This window comes from Varroa jacobsoni, unplaced genomic scaffold (assembly GCF_002532875.2).
Source record: "Varroa jacobsoni isolate VJ856 unplaced genomic scaffold, vjacob_1.0 scaffold_101, whole genome shotgun sequence".
Lineage (NCBI taxonomy): Eukaryota > Metazoa > Arthropoda > Arachnida > Mesostigmata > Varroidae > Varroa > Varroa jacobsoni.
This window is the reverse complement of record NW_019213003.1, coordinates 52479-75775: the sequence shown is the minus strand read 5'-3', so window position 1 is coordinate 75775 and position 23297 is coordinate 52479. Positions and strand designations below refer to the sequence as shown.

Here is a 23297-nt window from a genome sequence, read left to right as displayed (position 1 = left end):
ACAGCGAAAACCGGTCGTGCTTGATCCCACCATGACTATATTTGGCACATAAATGTAGAGCGGCTCAATGAACATCTAAAAAAGCTGTGGCCTCTGTCTGTAACGAACTTCAATTTGAAAATCATGCGTTTAAACTAAGACATGTCGGTCAGGTGGGCCAATGTAATGGCGTTTGCAATTGCTAATTTCTATTATGTTTCAGTTTCCAGCTATTATTATTAAATCAATTATTATTAAGTTAAATTTTTAAAAAATCTCCCTAGAAAAAATGTTTTAGAGATGTACGAACACTGCGAAAGGTTCAACAAAGTTTGTATAGTGAAGTCCGCTTAGCTTTAACAAAACTTCACTCGACCATTTGGTTTGTAAAGCATCCACTGGCTGCAGTTCATAAAAGACATAGACATACTTTGTGTATTTAGTGAAGCTATACGTAATCACATTTCAACCCTAAATTTACAAAAAAACGCTACTTTTGAGACTGTAGATAGACCTTAAAAAGTGCCTAGATTCGAAAAATCGTTTTTTGACGCGCAACAAAAAGCAGAAACGAAAAGTAATTAACGAAAGAATTTAACGTATTATCGGTTTCGTCCAGCCTAATCTTGGCTTCTGTCTGGTGCGCCTAGCCCTAATATATTGACTATAGATCATCAAAAATAATTTAGTAGACACTACTGAAAAAAATTATTAACTTTGTCACAAAAACAACAGCGAAGGACAATTTGACGTTTCTGATTAGCGTTCACCTTTGTGCTTGTATTGCTACTGACAGTTTATGGAAAATAGGAAAGTAACTTCATCGCGCTTCTCGAGTGTCCCGAGCAGAAGTTTTTGATGTCTCTGATTGTAAATAGAATAGGGAGTTCCTATAGGTGATTTGTTTTTGCCAGACGAACGACTTCACGGTCGTATCGATTTTCAAAATACATGCAACGCTCTTTCAGCACTTCGCACTCATCTATGATTGATGCCATCGCTAATAATTAATGGTATGTATATATAAAACATGATAGCAAATATGAAACTTTGTTTCCGATAGTTTTGTACGTGTTTAGGGACGTCTCTTGCAGGTACAAAAAGTAGGACAAATTTCATTGTAGTGAAATTTGTGAATTTCTCTTAGCTAGCCCCCTTAAGATGTCCTGTAAGCATGAAATGTCTGATTACTTTTAGCCTGTGCAAAGTTGTAGTCAATTTTTCGGAACGGAAAACGTTCAGCTGCATACCGAAATGAAGCTTCGAAATCGAAATGACTCTACAAAATCGATATTATCTCCATTGTATGCTGTCTTTTTTTCTTCGGTGTTATCTTGTTATCTAGCGCCGTATTGATAGAGCACACTGTGAGATTTGTGCGACCTTTACATTACCCATTCAATGACTTTCGGCACTATGTGGCAGCTTTTCGTAGCATTAGTTATTTGAAAACAGTCCCGTAAGCTAGCGGCGCACCCTTATAAAAGCCATCAGAAGGCCCCATTTTAGTTATTAAATTTCAAATATGGCCTGCAAAAATATGACGACTCTCGTTTTTTGGGAGAGAACAGCGCTTAACGTTCGCATGCTTTTCCTAAATGCATCGAATGCCTAAACAAGATCTATACGATGGTTGCCATGGCGAGTGAAGTGCCGTATGCTGAGACAATATAGAGATATTGAAATAAATGAAAAATGTCTAACAACCTCGAAATATACATAAATACAATAGCAGATTGGTATTCGTTGTTTATCTTTACCTTCGTCGTTAGTTTCGAATTCGTTCAGCAAGCAGCGGAAAGGACTGCTCATTTCGACCTAATGACTAGCTCGGATTTTAGCAAAAAAAAAAACTAGAATAGGTTAGAATGTTCCTGAGAACTCACCTATGAAAACTTACTTTGATTATAGACGCTCGTAAGTTCTGACGCTACCATTAAGTGTCAATGATGAAAGCTAATTATTTTAGGGGCGAAAGACTTCCAGTCGAACGTTTTTTTTAAATTAAAAAATGTTTACTTCGTTTCAGCTGTTTGCCTAGCGCCAGAATAGTGCAGCCTTCAAACACTACGGTAATAAAGCTTTGGTAACGAACACGCTCTGCGGTTAAATAACTAGGAACTTTAGGCGACATCTTTGCTTAACTTGAATGAATTGGCCTTAAGAACGTTACACTTAAAACGTGAGGTGGTATGTTGCATATGAGGTATAGCCCTAATTTTCTAGAAAAAACTTTCACTGCTTATACATTTTAGATGTACAAACAGCACCATCGTCGACTACTGAGTAACATGCTGACCTGTTTTGTTCGTACAATATTTGGGACGACTATCGAATTTAACGCTTAATTATGGAATAAAAAGGCTTCTATACGAAGCCTGTGCTTGCCTTCAGGCCGTGATCGCCATGTAGGCAGAAGACCTCAATAGATATTTCTGTGCAATTGCCAACGTGCAGAGACGTCGTAGCTAGATATGAATGTAATATTTGCTCGTTAAGTTTTCCGCAGGATGGAAGCATTGCTACGCCATGTTTGACGATCAATAGCGACGTGGTGAAGCAGTGGCTTCAATGCTCCACATTAGCAGATATGTAATGCATTGACCCACATATGCATGTAAATGCAGCCATGGCCGTTGGACATCGGTGCAACATAGTTACCCCAGACAAGGCCCTAGAACATGAACTTTCCTATAGGCAAACGTTATCTCAGCGCTTACAATTCCTGTATAGAGTCTCTCTCTCTCTCTCTCTCTCTCTCTCTCTATTATTGTCTGGCCATGTAAACACGGCAGTTACCCTAAACAGTTCATGCGACCGCTGTGCTCTTCACTTAAATGTCCATTATGAACATGCACATGAAGAATACTGGTAAATAAAGACTGAGGCTGTGACTATGGCGCAGCTTATTCCTGCTTCGGGCAGCTAACACGATGAGCTTTTCAAATCAGGCTATAGTTAGTGAAAACTGAACTATTACTGCTATTTATTTTCAGTCATAGTACACATAAGCGACATATGTATGTAGGTACACCATGGACAAGCGTGCACAGATCGTCTAGCTGAAATAATTCAACAATTGCAATTATGTGAAAATGAGAACTGGTTAACGGCGAAATGGCAGGTGGTTAGTACGTGCTTTGTAGCGCTCCCGTAGCATACTATGGGGGAAATACCATTCGATCATTCCCGTTCCATTAGAATCGGACGGTTTTCGCACCGGCTCCTTAGATTGAATCCTATGCCTCGAACATTTAGTATAATACTGTTACTAAGGGAACCTTCAATCGTTGCATTAGCTAAAGCTTCAGCCACTATGGATTTGTTCACGATTTACTTACTTTAATAGGGCGTTTTGTAGGAAGCGCGAAGTATCATTGTTGGCACTAATAAGTCAAGAATTTGCGTTCTGTAGAAGTGGTAGTAGGATATCCTCGTTACTGAACAGTGTTTACTACAACTTTTTCTGCATATCTCCTGTTGCATTAACAGAAGTAAAATAGAAGCGTTTTCTTCAGATTGTACGATGGGGTTCAGCTCTCCCCGTGTGTACGATGCGTGTGTGTCTATCAATATTCCAAATTGCGGATGCCAGGCACAAAATTCCTCCCGAGGATTGATGACAGGCTGCAGTACCTGCCGTCCATCCTACCTCAGATAGAAACGTACGCTATGAATACAAAAGTAGCTGCGTCCATACTGTCGTTATGCTTCAAATATGGCTTCTTGCTTCACATATTTTGTCTTGATGCTGATATCAGTCTCTATAAGCTCATAGTGACTTGACACTGTCCTCTCTTTTGCTCGGCATTGAACTGTAATCTGGAGTAACCGAACAATGAGCCGCTAAAAGTTCTCTCTGTACCAATGTTAGTTTGCCCGTGGTCACGATGACGACGTACATTTGCCTACTAGCACCATGTAATTAAGGATAAAACCCAATTTGCGGGACTACTAGAAACGGTATTAGTAATTCATATATATTTATCTCTGAGCTAACGTTAATTATACTGTCTTTGCTTTTTATCTGTTTTGATGAATTACTTCGATGCTATTAAAAAGTGCCTGATAATAGTAATAATTATCATAACCTGATAATAGGTCGTAAATTATTAAATAGTAGATAACAATATTTTATAATATCGATATCGCACTTCCGATACAAGCAATGTTAATTAAGTTTTTAACGTAACTTTTACTCAGCTTCTATGTACCTATAAATTGCAACTTTCTCTTAAGGGCTTTTTGCGAACAAGAACAGGCCGTGAACTTTCGATTCGGCCTATAGATTTACGAACGGAACACCGAGTCGTTATGAAGCCGAAGGCTGAAAATATTCCTAACTCTAGCAACTGTTCCATGCCTTCTAACATGGCAGCTGCAATATACGGCGAAACGGAGTATCTTAGCTTTATGCTGGGCTTTGGAAAGACGCTTGATCGGATCGGCACTTGTACATTACCAGGTGTGTACACGTGTTTCATATACGTATTTAAACAAGAATATTTATTCTTCTATAGGTACTGGCTTTACCATCGAATCGGCTGATCGCACTTACCTTAAACTTCCAATATAGATTATTTTGACCGTCGAACGTTCGCCGGGTTCTATTGTTATCGGCTGGGAGCGGTAATTTGGTACGGTCATGAAACCTATATATATATGACATTGTCTTCTTGATTATTTCCATGCTAAAGAAATGCTGTCTAGACAAAAACAACTGCCTGCAAACATACGACGAGCGTTACTACTTGCCAGGTTTAATTTAATCGCTTTAGAACCAAGCGGAGATTTGATCCGGACGGGCGGAGGAAGCAAACGATACGAGCCGCAAGAACTTCTTAAGCGAGATACAGTAAACCCGATAGCTCTTTGCATAGCTAAGAGTGTCCTAAATGATCTTTGCATGGACTAGGAAAGGACGAAAAGAAAGAGTATTACCGAAAAACCATCTATAACACCTTTAAACGCAGAGCCGAACGGTTTGGCCCCTCCAGTTAGACACCACAAAAAAAAATATTTACGGTTAGAAGCTGCACTTTTGCGTATGGTGAGATGAGAAATAAATGTTATACTATAAACCACTCAAAACCCAAGAAATGACCACTGCAGACCATTCATGCAATTGCAATCCATCTATGAGAGGCACGGAATTGACACAAAAAGACTTTGGCAAAATCATATTGCTACATGACAGCGTTGCACGGTGTACAAATCTGGTGACATTCTATCTTAGCTAGCGTGGCTGGAATTGCACGCTGGGCTGTTCAGAGCTTCTGACGATCTCCTCGTATACGCGCCACATTAAATTCAACTGTTCCCAAGGCCAATTAACGGAGCGTATGGCTTCTGTCTTCCGACGATGTCCGGAACAAGTGCGCGGCAACAGACTAACAGGACAACGTTTCTGGTCATCCTGACGTGTATCCTGCTGACGCAGCAGTACCTGTAATGATTTCAACTGTTCCCTTTGCACAACAGAGTCGATTTTTGCCCAATGGCAGATTCTTGGTCAACAGAGCAGGAGAATGCACACTTTTATAGAGCTCATATAGGTTCATCCAGTAATATGTTCAACTGCCAATCAAAATCTGCCTGTTTTTCATAACAACTGCTAGGTGTATGTCTACTTTTCTTATCTTAAGCAAATTAAGAATTAAGTTAAGGATTTTGTTGTACACGGTTTGAGTATCCTCTTTTCGGTATCCCAGACAATTCTCCTGACTCTAAATTGCCATATGTTGGTCATATGACGTAAATTTGATGCAGGAAAAATTCTCCGAGAGGGTTATTACAACCCTTTGAGCAAATGGACGATTGCCTTATATAACTATTTCTGTATCTACAACTGCAAGCCCCACTGTTAATTCAATTAGCTTGACAAATGTCAACATTCAACTGTAATCGGCAGGTGGATAGCTTTGTGCCTAGTTTATCTCTAACTGAGAACACACGTTTATATACTGAGGCCCGCTGTGCGTGAAGTTCACGGGATGGCTGTTCATACCTTCATCATAAAGCGTCAGCGTCCTTTTCGTAGAATTACGTTTCGGGGCAACAATGTGTTAAATATCAAGTCGTTATATTATTATCGATATATTTCACAATTGATCAATTTACTCCAATCTATGTACAAAAAATGTTTTGCTTAATTGAAAAAAATGTAATAGAGCGCGGATAAAGCTCAATTCGGTACGAGAGTAGTTGCGGTGCTTGGCCAAACACACACTTCTAACGGCTGCTGCCCCTCTCACTAGAAATGTATCTTTCGAAGCTGCCAAAAATACTTTCAATGCCGACGTAGAGAGAGAGAAACCTAAAACAATTTGTGTGCGAGAGTAACGCTGAACAGATCTCAGTAGGTAACATCGATCCTGTGGATTTTTTTGTCAATGGGACCAGGGCTGTAGAATAGTGTCATCCTGACAAGAGCAAGTTCCACTATATCTCCGTGTAAGATTTGGGCGTACATAAGATCAATTCGTATGTTCAGATTCCCGACGACCTACGTGAGCGGCCGATCACTGACGACGGTAACAATCTTGCTGGTCACTATATGTAATCACACGGCTCCTACCAAGCGCTTTTAAGAGGGCCAAGATTAGACGAATTTTCTGAAATGCTCTTTGTGGCAAGCAATTCTAGGATAGGAAATAGGTGTTTATTCCACTTGATGATGGACTAAGAATTTATGTGCTTGAGGTTTACGGTCGTGGTAAACGAGCTGTCTTTTCTTAGATATTGCTAGTCGCGGAAATACTTTATGTGCACTTCGCACAATTTAGTCAGGCGGTGTGAGACGTTAGCTCTGCAGCCTGAAGCAAAACTTCCTTAATAGCCTGCTCAGGCCGCCAAAACCACTTCCTTTCACAGAAGTATTTCTATAATAGTGTTCGTTGGCTGTAGACATGAACTATAAGGAAGCTGACTACATGTCGGCAGTCATTCTTGCCAAGCGAGAGAGGGAGAGGGAAAGATGCGAAGAAAAGGGAGAGACCAGGAAAAAAAGGCTTATCCTATTATGTTCGATAGAGCCAATAGGCGTCTGAATCCGTGTCACTTAAGAACGTCGTCTAGAAACTAATACACCTCAACCCATTTTTCTCTAAAATCTAACATCATGAAAACCTATTGGTCGATAGCGGGGATAGTCTCTGGTTTCCCCTCTAAGATACTCCAAGATCTTCAGAAGCTGCACCCTTTAAACAACTGTGCTCGACCAAGTCCTGGAACACTGTCTTCGCAATATCTGCAGACGGGGCCAGGTGACTTATGTAGGCGAAACTAATAGACCCCAAAAAATCTCTGTCCACTAAGCGATTGCGTTAGGCCGACGTTAATGATCCATGATATTTTGTGGGTCGTTTATAACATTTTCAATCAGTCTTCTCCTCGTTTTGCCTGCACTCGCATGATCCTGCAACCATCTTTCCTGCCATGTTTGCAACGTTTCGTCTCTCATATATTTGTTTTTATTCTTCTGTCTAGATGTCTTGTTGTTAATTCGCATATCGGTAAATCCCATGGGACTTATTTGGCGATAACCGTTATTGCATCAAAGAAAACAGTTCCGAATACTCTACCTACCCGTATTGCTATTTCTCTCTCTGCATCCTTAACTTTGGTAAGCATTTTTTTATTGCATACTGCTTTCGAACAGAATCCGTACACTGATTTAGATATTTGATGGTTTTGTTTGGTACCATCGTATGGCCATGTAGCTTAATATCTACATCGGCTATTTTCTCTCGTTCATAGAATATTACCATGGCGATAGTCGTCGACCCAAGTGCTGGCAACGTCACGAGCGTTGTAAATATATGGTTGAAGTTCGTCACTGTCTCTGCTAATTATTGAGGCTGCTACATCATCACCAAACAACCTTAGTCTGATCGACTTTAGACAGTTTTGCTGCAGGATGTTGACATATTGCATATTCCAAGAAAGAAAGCCCAGCACTTAGTCCTGGGGCACTCTTTTAAACGTACGATACGTGGTGCCTTTATGTACCTATCATTTAGCTAACTTGCGATGGTCGTATGCAGGTAGAATTCTTCACATATCAAGTCGTTCCGCTATGGCCCCCCGTGATATTGAGCTGAACGCCTAATATTGAACGCCATCAGGACACTCAATCCTTTTTTTCGCCTTGTTTCTGCCGTCTCGTCGCTTGCCACCTCTTATAACACCACGGCAGCATCCGTTGCGGGCCTTCTTTCATAAACTCAAACCGATCACCTGAAATAAGTTGTCTACCATCTTTCTACTCCAACCAATTAACTTTCCGCTGTCTTATCGATCGCGTTTACTAAACAAATCGGCCGGTAGGCGGACGAGTTGTTTTTGTTTTTACCAGGTCTGTTCTTTCATATAAAATTCGCATTTTCTCAGTCCGCAACGAATGCCCTGTTGTCTGACGGACTGTTGTCTGATTCAGTCCGTGATTAGATTTGCCGGAGCGTCTGAAGAGTGTTCACTATTGGCCGAGTAATCTGGTCAGCCGTCGTTCGAGGGATTTGAGTTGCGTTAATCGCTGGTTTAAGCGAATTACCTTAGTTATTACCAGGGAAAATTGTTTTTTTTCAAAAAACTTTGTTCTTGAGTAACGTAGTGGCTTACATGCACTGATGAGTTTTTTGTAACTCACATCTAACTGCCTGGAGCTTGGACCTATCAGGATGCTGAGAGGGTAACACACATGCTTCGCGTTAGTGATTTTCTTAATTCGACATATAATTAATATTTACTTTTGGATGTCTGTGTTTTAGCAGTATTAATTAAAGATGTTTTTAGGATTGCCGCTCGTTTTTTTTGACACTGCTCCCTGAGGTCGGTTAATGTTGTAATGTTTCGTATTGCTGAGATGTTTTATTGTGTTCTAATCCATTCTATAATTGAAACATGTTAATTTTTAGTAACGTAGCTATTGATGGAAAAAAAAACAGGAGGATTTTCGACTATTGGCCTAACTGTCCAATCAGTTATATAATCTAAAATATTGCTAGAGTAATTATATTTTATCGATATAGTGAGCTACACGGTGAGCTCGATGGCCGAGAGTAAGCGTCTTCCCCCCTAAACCCGTTGTTAGTTATATAAATGTCGTTCGTCATCATCCCGTCCTACAGAGTATAATCATATATGACTGTTATCTCAAAAAATAGACTATAATAGTATCGCTGCCATTCCCCAAGCCAATTGCGAATTGTTACTCCTTAAGTCGATTATCAATATGGCAAAGTTAACATTAGCCCACCTACAATGAAAACGTTTTTAAACATGACCCACATATTATCATTAGAGATGACAGTTATGTTGGAATCGTAGATGACAACAGTTCCCTCCCTTCTGATCATAGTATTATGAGTTATAGTTTGCTCTTTTCTCATTAGGCCAATATACTTCTGCTAACTCTGTTATAGCTGCAACCTACTCTCACGAGTCATTCCCCAATCCTGATTTCGGTAACTTTGTTTGGAAGGAACTGACCCTCCCTATATGTAGAGCGTAACTAATCGCGCATAGAAAAGGAGCGATGTAGCTTTTCGAGTCTGAACTTGATCAGCAGTAAGTGTTTTGCGCGATTCAGGTCGTGATATAAATACAAAGAACGCACAGTCAGTGCCACCGTTCGCGCAAATGGACTAAAGCCTTCGACGTAGCTGATTTCGGGCGGTTACGTCGCCAGATATATATCGGTGGTAGCGTACTTTAGTTGTATTCTATTGACCAGTCCTTCCTGAGTGTTTCGTGTAACGAGCTAACGAGGAGCTCGTCTGTACCTGTCGGATCAATCACTTGTCACGCTTGCACCTGACAGATGTAGCTGGATGTTAACACTATAAAATGTAATATCGTACAATCTGTGACATGCAATCGGCTAGCCTTGCGAGCTGAACATGCCGCTGATCTTCCTTCAGCAACCATACTACACAAAAGGCTCCACGGAACATGCCTCGGCTGATGGGATCCCGATTGGAACTGTCTTGCTGGTCAATTTGATAGCCTTTCCTGTACTGGTAAGGCTGCAAATATACCCCTACGATATGATAAGTTATTCAGTCGATACAATTTTAACCGGTCCACCCGTTTCAATATTTCTCATCAAGCTGTTGCTAATAGAAAACCCCTCGGCACTGTGGCTTACGCTACCTCCTTCATTTGATAACGTCGGACTCTATCATTACTCGGCCCTTGCCATTAGAATCCGAATAGAAATCGATCGGACCAGGCCAGATTAAGCATAGTGCATGCGCGCGTCGTGCCTGCTGATGTTATGCAATACAGTCGAGCGAAGCTCAGATGGAATATTGGGGAAGAGCGGCGGATAGGAATATCCTATTCTCCTACCGCAGTCAGCTGGGAAGAGACTTCTATCTAAAGACGAGTTCTGTTTGGCGACTCTAAACTGAAGCCTAGTCTGAAAAATGGACCAAAGTATGACCCGACTTCAATTATCGAGAGGACGGATACTACGCAGGGACTGCAATAGTGATAGGCCAGACGGGAACAGATGCATAAACGGAGCATTGCTATACATGCGACAAGGATAAGCATCCTGCCATCTCCATGGGTGTGCCCTAGATATCGCAAAGCGGTTTGGGAAGTGGGGAATGGTTAGAAACAAGCCTATCCTACCTCTTGACAAGCGTTTCAAGTGTAAGTGTAGCGGTGGGGGCAAAAAAGCTAACAACGGTGTAGAAGAAACAACGCCGACTGCAGATTAGTAACGGTTCATCGTGTCGGCGATCATACGATCTTGAGAATTACTAGAAAAGAGAATAAAACAAAGGTTCTGTTGCGAAGGGCATCAAACTTTAGCTAAAGATCCGTTGGCCATTCAAAATCTTCACCAAAGCTTAACATCTTTCAAGATTTCACGTTTCAGGATGCACGTTTTCCTACTACCAATTATTTATTGCGACTTGTCAGAATTATCGTGGACCACATTGTCAGTTGCAGTTTATTGTCTAGCTTTTTCTGTTTTAAAATAAACATTACTAACCGAGTATACATTTACGGAACAAAGGACAAACAGTCTAAATGTTAAACCTCAAATTATTTTTCATAGGTTAGCGTAGCGTTCAGGATAGCCTATAAAATCTCTGCAGGCTTATACGGGCAGTCGAAATTTCCAAATCAACTCTGTGTCGAAGGGTATGCAGATTTTTCTGCATATAAGAAGTGGAGGTCGCTTGATAGCGGACACTCGTTTCGGGCTGCATCTGTCAGGTTTTCTGTGTCATGATTTATGTAGGAGGCACTAAATAAAAAAAAAAAACCCGATGATGAATCCAGTAATGTGCAGAATGTCAAGCAGAACGAAGGCAGGCATGATTTGAAGCAATGAGTATCTTTCAACATTTATTCATTTTTCAATCAACACACTGTTTAAGTGGTGAGACACTGGCGGTTTTGGTCTTAATAAACATAGAAGTGTGTTCGTAGTATATGAACTTTATTGCTTTCGGAAAATTATATCGAAAGGCTACTTCTTTGTTCTAGTGGTAGTTTTCATGTTAGACTATGAATTGCTTTATCCAGTCAGGAGACTGCCAGAGGCACTGTATTAAATATATATAAAAGTATAAAGTAAAACGGGAACTCCAAAATATTCCTTCAGGTTAGCCTAGAAAAATAAATTCATTTAGGCAAGATGCGTCCTCTTCGAGTATATTGAGCCCATTAGCGTAGCGTATTATCCAACCGCATCAAAAAGAAACCGAGGGCACAAACGCTTATCTGTAAAAGGCTTTATTAGGTTGCAGGTAATAGAAAGAACCAACCAGGCCACACGTAGTTGGAAATTGTGTTCTTAGGCTTCTTCTCAACCTCGACTTTACTAATGTCGACATACCAATATGTCACACGTGTGTAATAGTGAGTGAAATTAATATGGCAGATATATCTTGAAACGTTAACATTAGGCTAACAGATCTCTATGTAATCGAAGCTGCAATGGAAAGCGAATGATTGTAAAAAAAAAAAGAGCGATCTTTTTTTTGAGCTGCCCCCCTCATAGTCGTCACTTTGGACGATAACATTTGACTTGGCGAACCTCATAGGCGGACTTTGTTTCTATTGATAACGTACGGGGCCTCGCATCTTGTCCGAAAGTAAGTTCAGATGCTTCAACCTTTCAGAAATAGTATACAGGGCTGCTCGTTTGCAATGTTTTGGAAAATGCTGATACATTTAAATGCAGCAAGTAAATTTAAAGGTCTTTCTACACAAAAAATATTCGTTTGTTTCATAAAAATTAAAATTCGTTTTTAGTTTTGTCCAAAATAGCTGAATAGACCTGAGTGTCTTGCCTAGAATACAATTGCTGAAGTGATCTGTTATCCCGATTAAGTACGTTGAGATATTTGGTGCGTCAGATAAATAGGATGCTTATTTGCCACTCGGCATTTCCAAGAGTGAATTTTCCATACAAGAAAAATTCAAATGCTCACAAGTTCTCTTGGAGTAGAATTTCTAGCATACAGGCGTAAATCCTGAAGTTACTTCAACGAGTGATATTTCAATGATCGTTGGGTAGTTTTAGGCATATGTGGAGGATAATCGCCGTGATATCTTGTTGGGTAACGTATTTGCATGCTAACTTTGGGACACATTGTGGTCTAACTTCGGACTTGGGCTTAGGCACGCTTGGTTTCGTGCTGTCGAAACGGTGTGTCTAAGGGTAATCCTGGGATTAAAACTCGCAACATGGAGGAACACCATAGAGTTTCGCAAGCCAATGAATAGAAATGATTGCTTGTTATTTGATAATTAAAGAAGTGCGCTTCGGACCCACGCGGAAACCTGAAATACAATATGGAATGAGAGCATTCCTTAGTGCTGTATTTTTTGTTGTATAACGGACTCGTAGGGTTGATTGGATTTAAAAAAAGAACTAACTAATCTTTTTCTAACTAATAATTTCATAAAAAAAACAATAAGGACTTGTCCAAATATTAGTTGCCTTTTCTCGATTCTCAGCTGAAGTTAACTCTCAGGAATCTTTCATTCGAACTTCTAGTTTCGCATCTGGCGTTATTACTCGGCTGACTTCTATATCAGTAAATATGTCCATCTATAAAAACACAACCTGAACAGAAACATACCTTTACCGTAAACTACAATCGAGGGTATTGAGTTCCTCAGAAAATTTGAAGACCCTGTACTCGTAGTTACTTGCCCGAAAAACAACCTCTACGAAAGGCCTATAAGTCAAACAAAGCTCTATTGATATCGCCTTATACGATTTTGTTTCATATATCAAGCTTCGCGAAAATTAACAACTATGTAAGACGAATTTGTTTTCATTAAATGTTAAATTTGCTTCCACGTTCAGCGCCGTGGATAACGAATCGGCAACAATAGACATGCGTTGATATAGAGTAAACAGCCGTAAAAAGACATCAACACGCCATGGACAGCATGTAAGAATCCTATCAGGGACCCAAATAGTCAACTTTAATTTTTCATATATTGTACAACCTAAATTGAGGTGAACATGCTTGCAAACTTAGCAAAAAATATGCTAAAATTTAACGTAATAGAGCATTACGTACGAGCGTCTCTAAACGTATACTTTTGCCAGTTTTGTAGTGTGCAGATCCCTAGCTAAGCCCCTCTGTTAAAAGAACATACATATTTAAATTCTGTATACAGATGGCAGCCATTTTCGTTGTGGCACCCTTCTAACTTAGATAAGGCGTTATCGAACTAGGTGAGTTATCGTATTTGCCTTTATCTGAGTCTTCGTTTTAGGTAAGCCAGCATTAAGAGTCATTCGCTGAAATGTTCAAAAACTTGAATTGTCAGCGCGCTCTTTGAAAATCTTGTTTCGGTTTTCTTAAACATGTCCCTGTTGTTTCGTTGAGTTCATCGACGAATCTTTGAACTGAAAGCCTCCGATTGTCATGAGCTGATTTCTAATTCCGATAAAAAGGAAAAAAACTATTTAGCAAAGCGTTAGAGGGCTGTGTTTACTTATCTATCATCTATAGATCTTGATAGGCTTTGTCTATTACACAGTATGTCGGTTACGTGAGAGGGGTGTCTGGTTTTGGTTCATAGCGGAGTATGCAAATAAAATCTAACGTTGGAAAAGCAAAATCAGAAAGTAAATTGCCGTTGTGTCCATGTGCTATGCTGATCACACTATTACATTAACAACTGATGAACGCGCGGACCATATTATCTTACCTATTTTTTTTATTTATGTAGGTTACTCGGTGGCCGAGCTATTTTCGTTAGAAGAAGAATCGAACGGGTGCCACCAAGTGCCGTTGCATTTTATGTCTCAATCATTATATGTCAGCAATGTCCTAACCCGCATAATAGCTACATACAGTCAAACAGTTTTTGCTGGTTATTGAATATACCCCGTAAGAAAATTCGTCTACAACTATTTTTTTTTGGCTATGGTTGGGTAATTTTTATAATTTTTATATAATCGGAAAAAATTATTAGTTAGTAAACCTAAGGGAAAACGATTTTTTCCCAGTTTATTCTCTTACTGTTGCTCACCTCGATATCTTATCGACCGCAAAAGTGTTGTCAGCGTGAACAGTTCGCCCATTTGTTAGTGACGTTTCCCGTGCAATTAAAGTTCCTGCGTGCAATATGTAGGCCATGAAGTAAACTTCTTGCATTCATTAAATACTCCTGCGCCCGCCAAGTTTCAGTATTTCAAAGTTAAAATTTTAATCTCTGCTCCTACCCGCGATACCTTTTGCAGTACACAGACGTCCTAGAAATTACAATTATAATCGTTACGTAGACGTTTCTCCTCAAAAGGGCACGGCTTAAAAGTTCCTCTTTGATGATCTAGAAGACTTGACCTTTCCGAGTCACGAAGACAAAGGCAGCCTCAATTTGTATTTCGTTCGATATATTAAAATTTACGAATCGCGGTGGTCGGAACTGATAGCGATATTAGTGGATAACTAATAGCGAACTGGAGCTTTCCGCTAACAATAGCTATCCAGGCAGTATCACCTGCCTGCTTACTATTTACAGTCCAGGTGATCACGTCTAAAGGGTGGACACCTTTATTATCTCTAGGGGCAAGAGAACGTATATTTTTTCTACATTTTACTCTTTATTTACTATTACGGAACATTAAACATTGTGCACAAGGGCAGTTTCACACCGTTTTAATGAAGCGCCCTAAGAGCGGATCGGGATCTAATAACAGGTGCCTTTCATCTACGAAAGTGTGGCTAGGTGATTTCGGAACACATTACAGAAGAAGACAGAGATGGTCATAATACGAATTTACATTAGATAAACCATTTCTCACAGATATTTAGGGCCCACGCCCCGCTGACATGAACCAAAACATTATTTCCTCGCAGTAGTGTGCGTAAGGGTATTCTTCATTTTCCAACAGCTGCTTTGTTTCAGGTTCACACTCTACTGATTTACCTCGCTTTAACGCCAGACACCCATCATCAGCTGTCTCAAAGAAAATTTTAATCAGCTGAACAAAAGACAGATTCTCAGAAGTGTTTCCTCAACTGCTCTAGACAAGCCGTTGTGTATTGAAAATAACTTACCCAGTACCCATATGGCGCATATAGAACCGGTTCAAATTGTAAAACAAGGTTGAACCTGGGCGAAACTAAGTGGATCTAGATTATTCAAATTAACAGAGGAACCATGTATACACCCCTCTTTTATTCAGTACTTTTTGCAGTTATCGTAGTTTTTACATGTTATTCGCTCGGTGATATCGAACCCCTGTAGCCGTACTGGAGGAACCGTAAGGGAACGTAGCGAATGATCACGCGGGTAACCTCGGTTGTCGATTACCATTATCCAGCATATGCCACATAAATGTATGTTTTGAATTTTATGTACAATACCACTGCTATGCATAGTCCCTTGGAGTTCGTTCGCAAACATCATTCATTACCACCCAGCTTTCACAGGGACGTCCTCTTTTTGAGACGACATCGTTATACAGCTCATCGAAGCTGCTAACAGATTGCGCCTCGTTCCGTAAGAGGTGATAGCAGATTTCCTAGGAAATTTGCTGACGTATCTAGTTTTTTTTTGTGTCTTTACGAAGCTCCATCCTGTGAATTATTGGGCTGTTTATCAGATCTCGAAACAACCGAGTTACTATTTACGGCAATGCTGCACCTTTTCAAGCACAATCTTTCGACTTTTGCGCAAGCAACAGAACGTGACGGAACAATACAATTTCGTTATCTGCGCCTATTCTGCTAATGTATTGAAGAGTTTTAGTAACGTTAGTTCCATCCTTAGCCGCACGTACTGTTTGAATATATTCCATCCATAATATCCATTGGAAGAAATCTGAAATATAAATGTAAACATTGTTCATAGATGTGATAACGCAGATGTCCAGTCGGCTCGCTGCTATACCTTGCCCCGCTTCACGAGAATGTACGTGTCTTGCCACCCTGCATCGCAGGTAAACGTTGATGCAAATGTCGATGGGTAACGGTAGAATTGGAGGAGTAGGTTTAGGCAATGGGGTAAAATAATATCTGCTGCTCAGAGTCGCATCCTGACAATCAGTGGTATCCTCTATCACACTATAGCGTTTTTTCGTACGCACAAGTACACAGGCATTATGTGCATCCGTAGAGTTGAAAAGCTACTACAAAGATACGAAGCTCGTTTGAAAAATCAGGCAGCGAATTCGCTCTTATCTATAAACAAACCCTTTTTGAACATCTCTGCTCGTCCATATGCAGGAAACGGTCATGTGTTTGTGACAAATTTAATCAACTAAAATATTGCTTACAGGCAACGAAGGACTAGATTTCATGTACTCCTAAGAGTTCACATCAATCATTTCATCATGAAAATGTCTCGAAAAACACCCGACGATTACCCTAATGCGATCGTAAGCGCTTCGACCCAACATCTTAACACTTGTTCCTACTGCAATCTACTTAAAATTAGACCAAAACTGTGTGGTCCTTTTCAACGCGTACGGTTTGTATAGCCAAATATGAAGGGAAGCAATCGTCCGCGTCACATCAGAGACCATTCAAGTTGACCTATTACTGGTTCTATAACGTTCTGTCATTACCTAATTTTTGATGCTGTTCTTTGTTGCCTTGGATGTAACGACCAGACCTAGAATACGACCGCTAAAGTCTTAGATAGCCCTTTTAGTAATATAAATTATTTTCATTGTATTTAACCCGAAAAGGTGTGTGCAGCTTAATCCGTTTAGTTTATATCTAAGAAGATGTTCCGAGCTTCAAACATCCGGCTCAACTAGGGGCATAAACTACTTATCGTATACGAGCTGAGTTGACCACCATTATAGACTTCGATTGGAGACGCTATGCTATTGATCTCTTTGAAACAGCCTCTTTTTCGAAAGTCAAGTAAAAACATGGCTCACAGGATTCTGCTCAGGTCTGACGGGAGCGGGAAGTTCCTGATTTCGCGATACAGGAAAGCATACACTCGAATGAAAGTTCCTTTAATTAATGGCAACCATTTTATAATCATTACAAAACCGATACTGAAAGAGATACTCAGTATAGCTGTATTTGCGGGAAAGCAGCTGCACAACTATTGCCACAATCGTTCTGTACCTGTAATTGCTCCTACTGAAAATGCAGACGAAGAGGCCCGAATGAGCACGAAGAGTAAAAGTGCGGATACATTGCGAAATAGATAAAAACGCTTTCAATTAAATCGATTAGGCCAAAGATGCGAAATATGTACGCTATTATGGCACAACGATGCCTAGTGCCATATGCTAAAGTCGCCCTAATTAAGATCAGATCATTATACAGATTACAGATACAGAATAGAGCGTCGGATACAAGTAGACTTTTTTTCCGAGTAGCAGTTGTCCTCAGTTGTTCCAGCTGTGTTTTGCACAACGACAAAATCTCGCTACGGTAGGTTCAGTACGAAGAACAACGCGGCCTCTTACATCCGATGTCCTATACCTAATAACCAGCGTTTCTATATCGTCCGTTTCCAATCTTGTCGACAAGTCACGTCGTATAACAGTTATATAAGGCTAAGTGACGCTACTTTTGACGCTTACTCGCCAATTAGGACTTGTCCTGCCCAATCGCAGGTTATCAGTAAAGATCTTTTCTATATGACCTTTTCAAGTTTTCAAGCAATGGTGACGAACAATGCACGAGTAGAATAAATAGAACCAGGTAACCGGAACCCTAGTGTACGTAACTTACGGTGATTCTCCCGGAAGTTCAGGCCATAACTCAAGTAGCAGCGTCGATCACCTCCAGATGTTAGATGTGACATCAGTTTGGTTTAGAATATTGTCAAACATAGAAACAGTCAAAAGACTGCAACTTCACGCAATGTTAATCGGTGTGCATAGCAGTGACCCGTACCACGTTATCAGATCACTCGTCGCTGCTCCGTAGCTAACCTGCATATAGGTTACATACGGGAAAAAGTAATCTATCATAAACTGTGGTCATTTTCTCAGCAGATTTTTTTAGTAAAAGGCTTATAAGATAGCCATGTAAAGAAGAAGGAACTTTGTCAGTGTTCTATTACATTAGAAACGCAACTATTGCGTGTTACAGTATTAGACAATGAAGCACATGAACATTTTATAAAAACCATCGTTATTTTTAAATTTATTTTTCATATTAGTTACGATGCCAATGCATACATCATATAACAACCAACAGTTTAGAAAATAGAAAACCGCACTTCCTGCTTCCTGCACGTTTATCTTCTGCGAGATAGGCATGCAACCCACCCTAATATCGATTTTTTTTGTTAAGAAATATAAAAATCCACGAAATAGGTCGGATTTAAAGGCTAAATGGAAAATAATAGCTTAATTTTTACAGGATATCTCAAAGTTTAGCGGGTAACCCACAGCTGAATCTGCTACTACCGTGACCTCCATTTAGCGAAATGAGACGATTTTTTTCGAATGGGGCATAGATATGCACTAGTGGCAATTTAGCCTTCGTAAATGTCTCCAGTCTTAGATCGATACGTAGAGTGGGTTGGCGTGTACCGGTCTATAGTACATACCGATTCTACTGCTAACCAGATCTCTTTTTAATAACTTCATCAGGAAGAACTGATCTCATTCCAAACTATCGGCACCCGGTCGTACAAATCCCTACGTAGCAGTTTCATTAATGACTGCATTTACCTAATCTTTCTAGTTACTGCATAGCGAAAATAGCTATAACACTTCATTCCGCCTTCATTTGCCAATGCATCTGCATATACGAACGCATGTATGCTTCTCGATGATATATAGTATTGTAGCACTAATCCCAAATGTGGTTTACCTTTCTCTCGGAGACGACCAAATTCAATAAAGCTAGAATAGGAGTCGCTTGAAGAAGTAGTTCGAAAAAACTGAGCAATTTTCGTCTCTGAAATAAAAGGACTCTAGCACTCTTAAATATCCTCCGAGGTAAAGGTTGAACAGCTGGGCAAGTACCTATCATTTCTCTCGATATTCGTATATATAGCCGGTTGGCGCCATGCGACTCGATAGAATATAATCTATATTTCAAGTTTCCCGATGAAAGCGCTTTCGAAAAATAGCATTATACCTTTCATTTCATGCGATGATGCCGCTGAAGATGGATGTGCTCAGCGTCTGCAAACATCGTCGCAGTAGCGTACAATTACAACGAGTGATTTTATCTGACCAAATGGCTTGAAAAAACAAAACACAGCAGTGAAATAGCGCCCATCGAGCTTCCGGTCCTTTTTTTCATTGAGGCGCAAAAACGTAACGACAGCCCACGTTACTAATAGAGTTTTTGCGCCTCACTCAGACAGCTAAAGAGATTGCGCAGATGTGAGGTGCCAGTACATTCCACGGATCACGGCTGAACGCGTCACGTGTGGCCCATAGTGGTGTTAAGAAGTGTCTCTATTATCTTTAGTAATGCGGCACATAAGGCACAGATAGCAAAGTCTATTTAAATAAGGCCTAGGCCTATTTCTGCACTTCGTGAGGAACACTAGTAGAAATGCCGGCAGAACGCGTCAAGAGGTCTAAAAGGTTTTCCAAAACCAGTTTTGCGCCTACAGCTCCAAATAGACAAATGAAGATGATCTGCAATTTGAATAATATATATATTTAATAAAGTAGAACAATGATGAACTAAGCAGGGACCTTCTTTCTCTCAATCGATTATTCAGCTATATATAGCCTTCATACCGGGTCCAACTAAAGCCTTATCAACAAAGTATGCGTTTTGTGAAAGTATTTATAATAAATAAAACGTCAAGTAAGTAACTAGAATAGATTTATTACTCCGTTGTGTGTGCAGGTGTCGGTGTAGGATGAAAAGACTACTCAAAGTAGCTGGAATAGTAGCTTAAATAGGGTTTCAATTATCGTTCGACGTTCTTGACCATTGTGTGGAAATTTCTTATCATGATTAAACTGTTTGGTATAGATGTTGGATATAAACGTCACTGTCGACGTTTAGTAAATCAGTAGTATTGAAAAAAAAAGTAATATCTCATTTGGCACCGGAAAAAGTACAATTTTCTAATCATACGCATAAAAAGTGGAAAATAGAAAGGGAAACGCGCGTACATACTTCAACGTAAATATATTTCTACCTATGCACTGCCCATTGCTGCGGACGTTCGAATACGAAAATTAATTCTGTTTAGAACTACTTACACATACGTAGACGGCGTGCCTCTGTTTCGTAAGCCGTGGCCGTATCGTAGACGAAAGAGCCATCACTGTCACTGACACCCTCCGGTGTCGCTCTTCATCGCAGACGAGAGACAATTTAGAAGAAAAATGGAGTAGACCAGTCGCAGTCAGTGCATTGTTTATAATAGAGGACCCCAAGTGGCTCGAGTTAATGTCGCCTTTGGTTTCAAAAGGCATCGTGATTGTGGCCTGTAGTCTGTATGCAGGACATTTGCCGGTGTTGGTTACGAAATTGTCCACCGGTGTTAGCGTCTCGTGTATAAATAAGGGCAGTATTTGCACTTCGCCCATGGCGATGGTGATAGCGTTGATGGTGCGACTGCATTTGATGACTATGCGTCGTAAATACATAGGAGCAGCTACTGCTTGATTCATCTGTGTCGCGTGCGTTCCCCCTACTCAAAAAGTTCATTCGGGAAGCTAGATCTTGTCGTTCCCGGCAGCGACTTAGAGGGCCGCCGGCACTATTGAAATGGCCTAAACTGCCGTAAATTAACGGATTCACACAAGAGTTGCCTCCTGAAATAGCCGCAAACAATGGTTCATAAGAGAAATAGGTTTTGCAGGACTTTTTAATAGTGCTTCCAAGAATTATGTCGAATGGACAAGTTTCTACAGATCATGCGGTTTACTAGTCTCTTATACTAATGAGCTCTATTCGAGTATCCGTGAACCCCTTTAGCTCAGTGCCCCATCACGCCAGCATACTAACGAAACCCTAAATAAATTCAGCTGCTCGTTTACCCTTCCCCCCTCCCCCTCTGGCTATGTTGATGAATTCACCTATATGGTTCCTTCATCATGATAAAATATCAGATCTAATGTAAAATCTCCTCAGTTTGGCAGGTATACTAAGGTGAAGTCGTCTTATGAATTAAAGTACTTGCTATTAGGTTATATTTGCGGATGGGGCAAAAATTTGTTGATAATGGGAAAGAAGTCGGAAGATATATAATACACACATGTTTTACTTGCGTATATTGTGCAGATATGATATCAAAACTCTCGAGCAATCAAGAAGCTTAAGCTCCATCTTGTATAATGTCACCTAGATGGCCCCCACAGCCCTACGTATAGTTTAAATGAAGTGCATCACCACTGGCCACCTACGTATGCATATGTCTTGTAATGCCTTCATAGGCCTGCCGATCCCCTAGGAATCCTATCACTAGTACATAAACAGTCCATCCCCAAGTGTTACCTAAAACTACGAGGACCTCTTAAATGTGGTGCTATTCCTAAAGACACTTTTCTGAAAAAGGTATACAATATTACAATACATAAAACACCCATAGGCGGCGAGGGACAAAAGCCTCAGTAGAAATGCACGGTTTTATAGCCCCGTGCCAACTTCAAGAGAAATAACAACACCACGCACATTCGAGCGACCAGCCGGTCGTTAGCTAAGCGTTTGTTTTATGAAGAGTGTTCTCGTGAAGGACGACAAACCTGAATTGTGCAACTTGTCACCCAAGCGTATGGGTACTACTATTGTTAAATTAGTGATATTATGGAATACGACATTATAGCAACAAATTTTCACTAGGCTCCGTGCCCTCAGCCGATAGGCACCATTAAGGCCACGGACGCTTCCGCTCCACGTAAAAGCTGTTCCGTTCTTCGCAGAGAAACTGGCTTTCGTCCTTTTAACACCAAGCGCCAATTTAATGCATAGCTGTGTTCTTGTTTTATCTACATTTCTGCCTGGCCATCTAAAGTGAATTTATTTGGAGACAATGCTGCTTTGTTCAAGATAAGATCTCCAGATCGTCTATTCACCGCTCACCCGATTACCTCTTGATCTTTGTTTTTCCCCGTGACGCCAACATGGACCGGTCGGAGAGAGTGTAATTGACGCAGATGTCTGCTATTAAATAAATTGTTCATAGCAGATAACCGTCTGAAGACACCTGTCTAGTAAAGGTTTAACAAGTGAATCGAAAAATGTTCCAGCGTCAGTTGTGAAGATTACATGATCAGAATAGGCACCCTAGAAGATGACAGAGAATTCATCACTTACATTGTATCAATTAAGGGTCTTCGGGGGAGGGTCGAAAAACCACTTATGATATATCACGTCTAAACCATTTGTAATAACCTATGATGCATAGTTTTCCTTAACACAGTTGATTCAACTTGAAATATTCCCCACTGTTTGCAGTTACAGTCATTTGCCATACGGGCGGAAAGCAGAGGGTGGAACCCGGGTTAAAGCTTACCTAGAGAGTGCTACCAGCTGGCAGAGCGCTCAGAGACTTATTTGAACAATGGCGCAACGAATCTAGCGAGAAATGTAGAATATGGGGTGCGAACAAGACTTAGAAGCTAATTGTGTGGCACGGCGTTACGGAAGCAGCGATATGACAGTCAAATTCGGTTGATCTGTAGGCAACTTTGTCCATCTCGAAATTGACATGCCCCCGGTATCGTACAAATCTCGCTGACCCCAAGTTCAATAATAAATAGTAAAACGCCATTAGATAGTTTATAGATGTTCGTCAATTGCTAAATCGGTATGCTCTGAACTGAGTATGACCTTCAAACTTGCACTGCGAAGATGAGCCGAACAGAGAACATAATAAGACCTGAAATTATGCTTAGATCCATGAAGAACAAGTGATACCCACCACGT

The 23297-nt window shown here is 40.4% G+C and overlaps 1 protein-coding gene and 1 long non-coding RNA gene across 7 annotated transcripts in view; one reads left to right on the top strand and one right to left on the bottom strand.

Moving 5' to 3' along the window:
- Positions 1–875: 875 nt before the first annotated feature.
- Positions 876–5042, top strand: LOC147753927 (uncharacterized). Its single transcript, XR_015312883.1, has 3 exons — positions 876–992; positions 4219–4444; positions 4677–5042. It is a non-coding gene; the product is annotated as an uncharacterized LOC147753927 (long non-coding RNA).
- A 13519-nt stretch (positions 5043–18561) lies between these two features.
- The window catches only part of LOC111265132 (adipokinetic hormone/corazonin-related peptide receptor variant I), a 36206-nt gene continuing 31470 nt past the window's right edge, over positions 18562–23297 (bottom strand). For all 6 annotated transcript variants that reach the window (XM_086970293.1, XM_086970303.1, XM_086970310.1 and 3 more), the window contains 2 exons: positions 20627–21184; positions 18562–20047 (listed from right to left, as the gene is read on the bottom strand). In XM_086970293.1, coding sequence (XP_086826419.1) covers positions 20832–21184 — 353 coding nt within the window. In that variant the 3' untranslated portion in view covers positions 18562–20047; positions 20627–20831. The remainder of the gene's footprint in view (positions 20048–20626; positions 21185–23297) is intronic.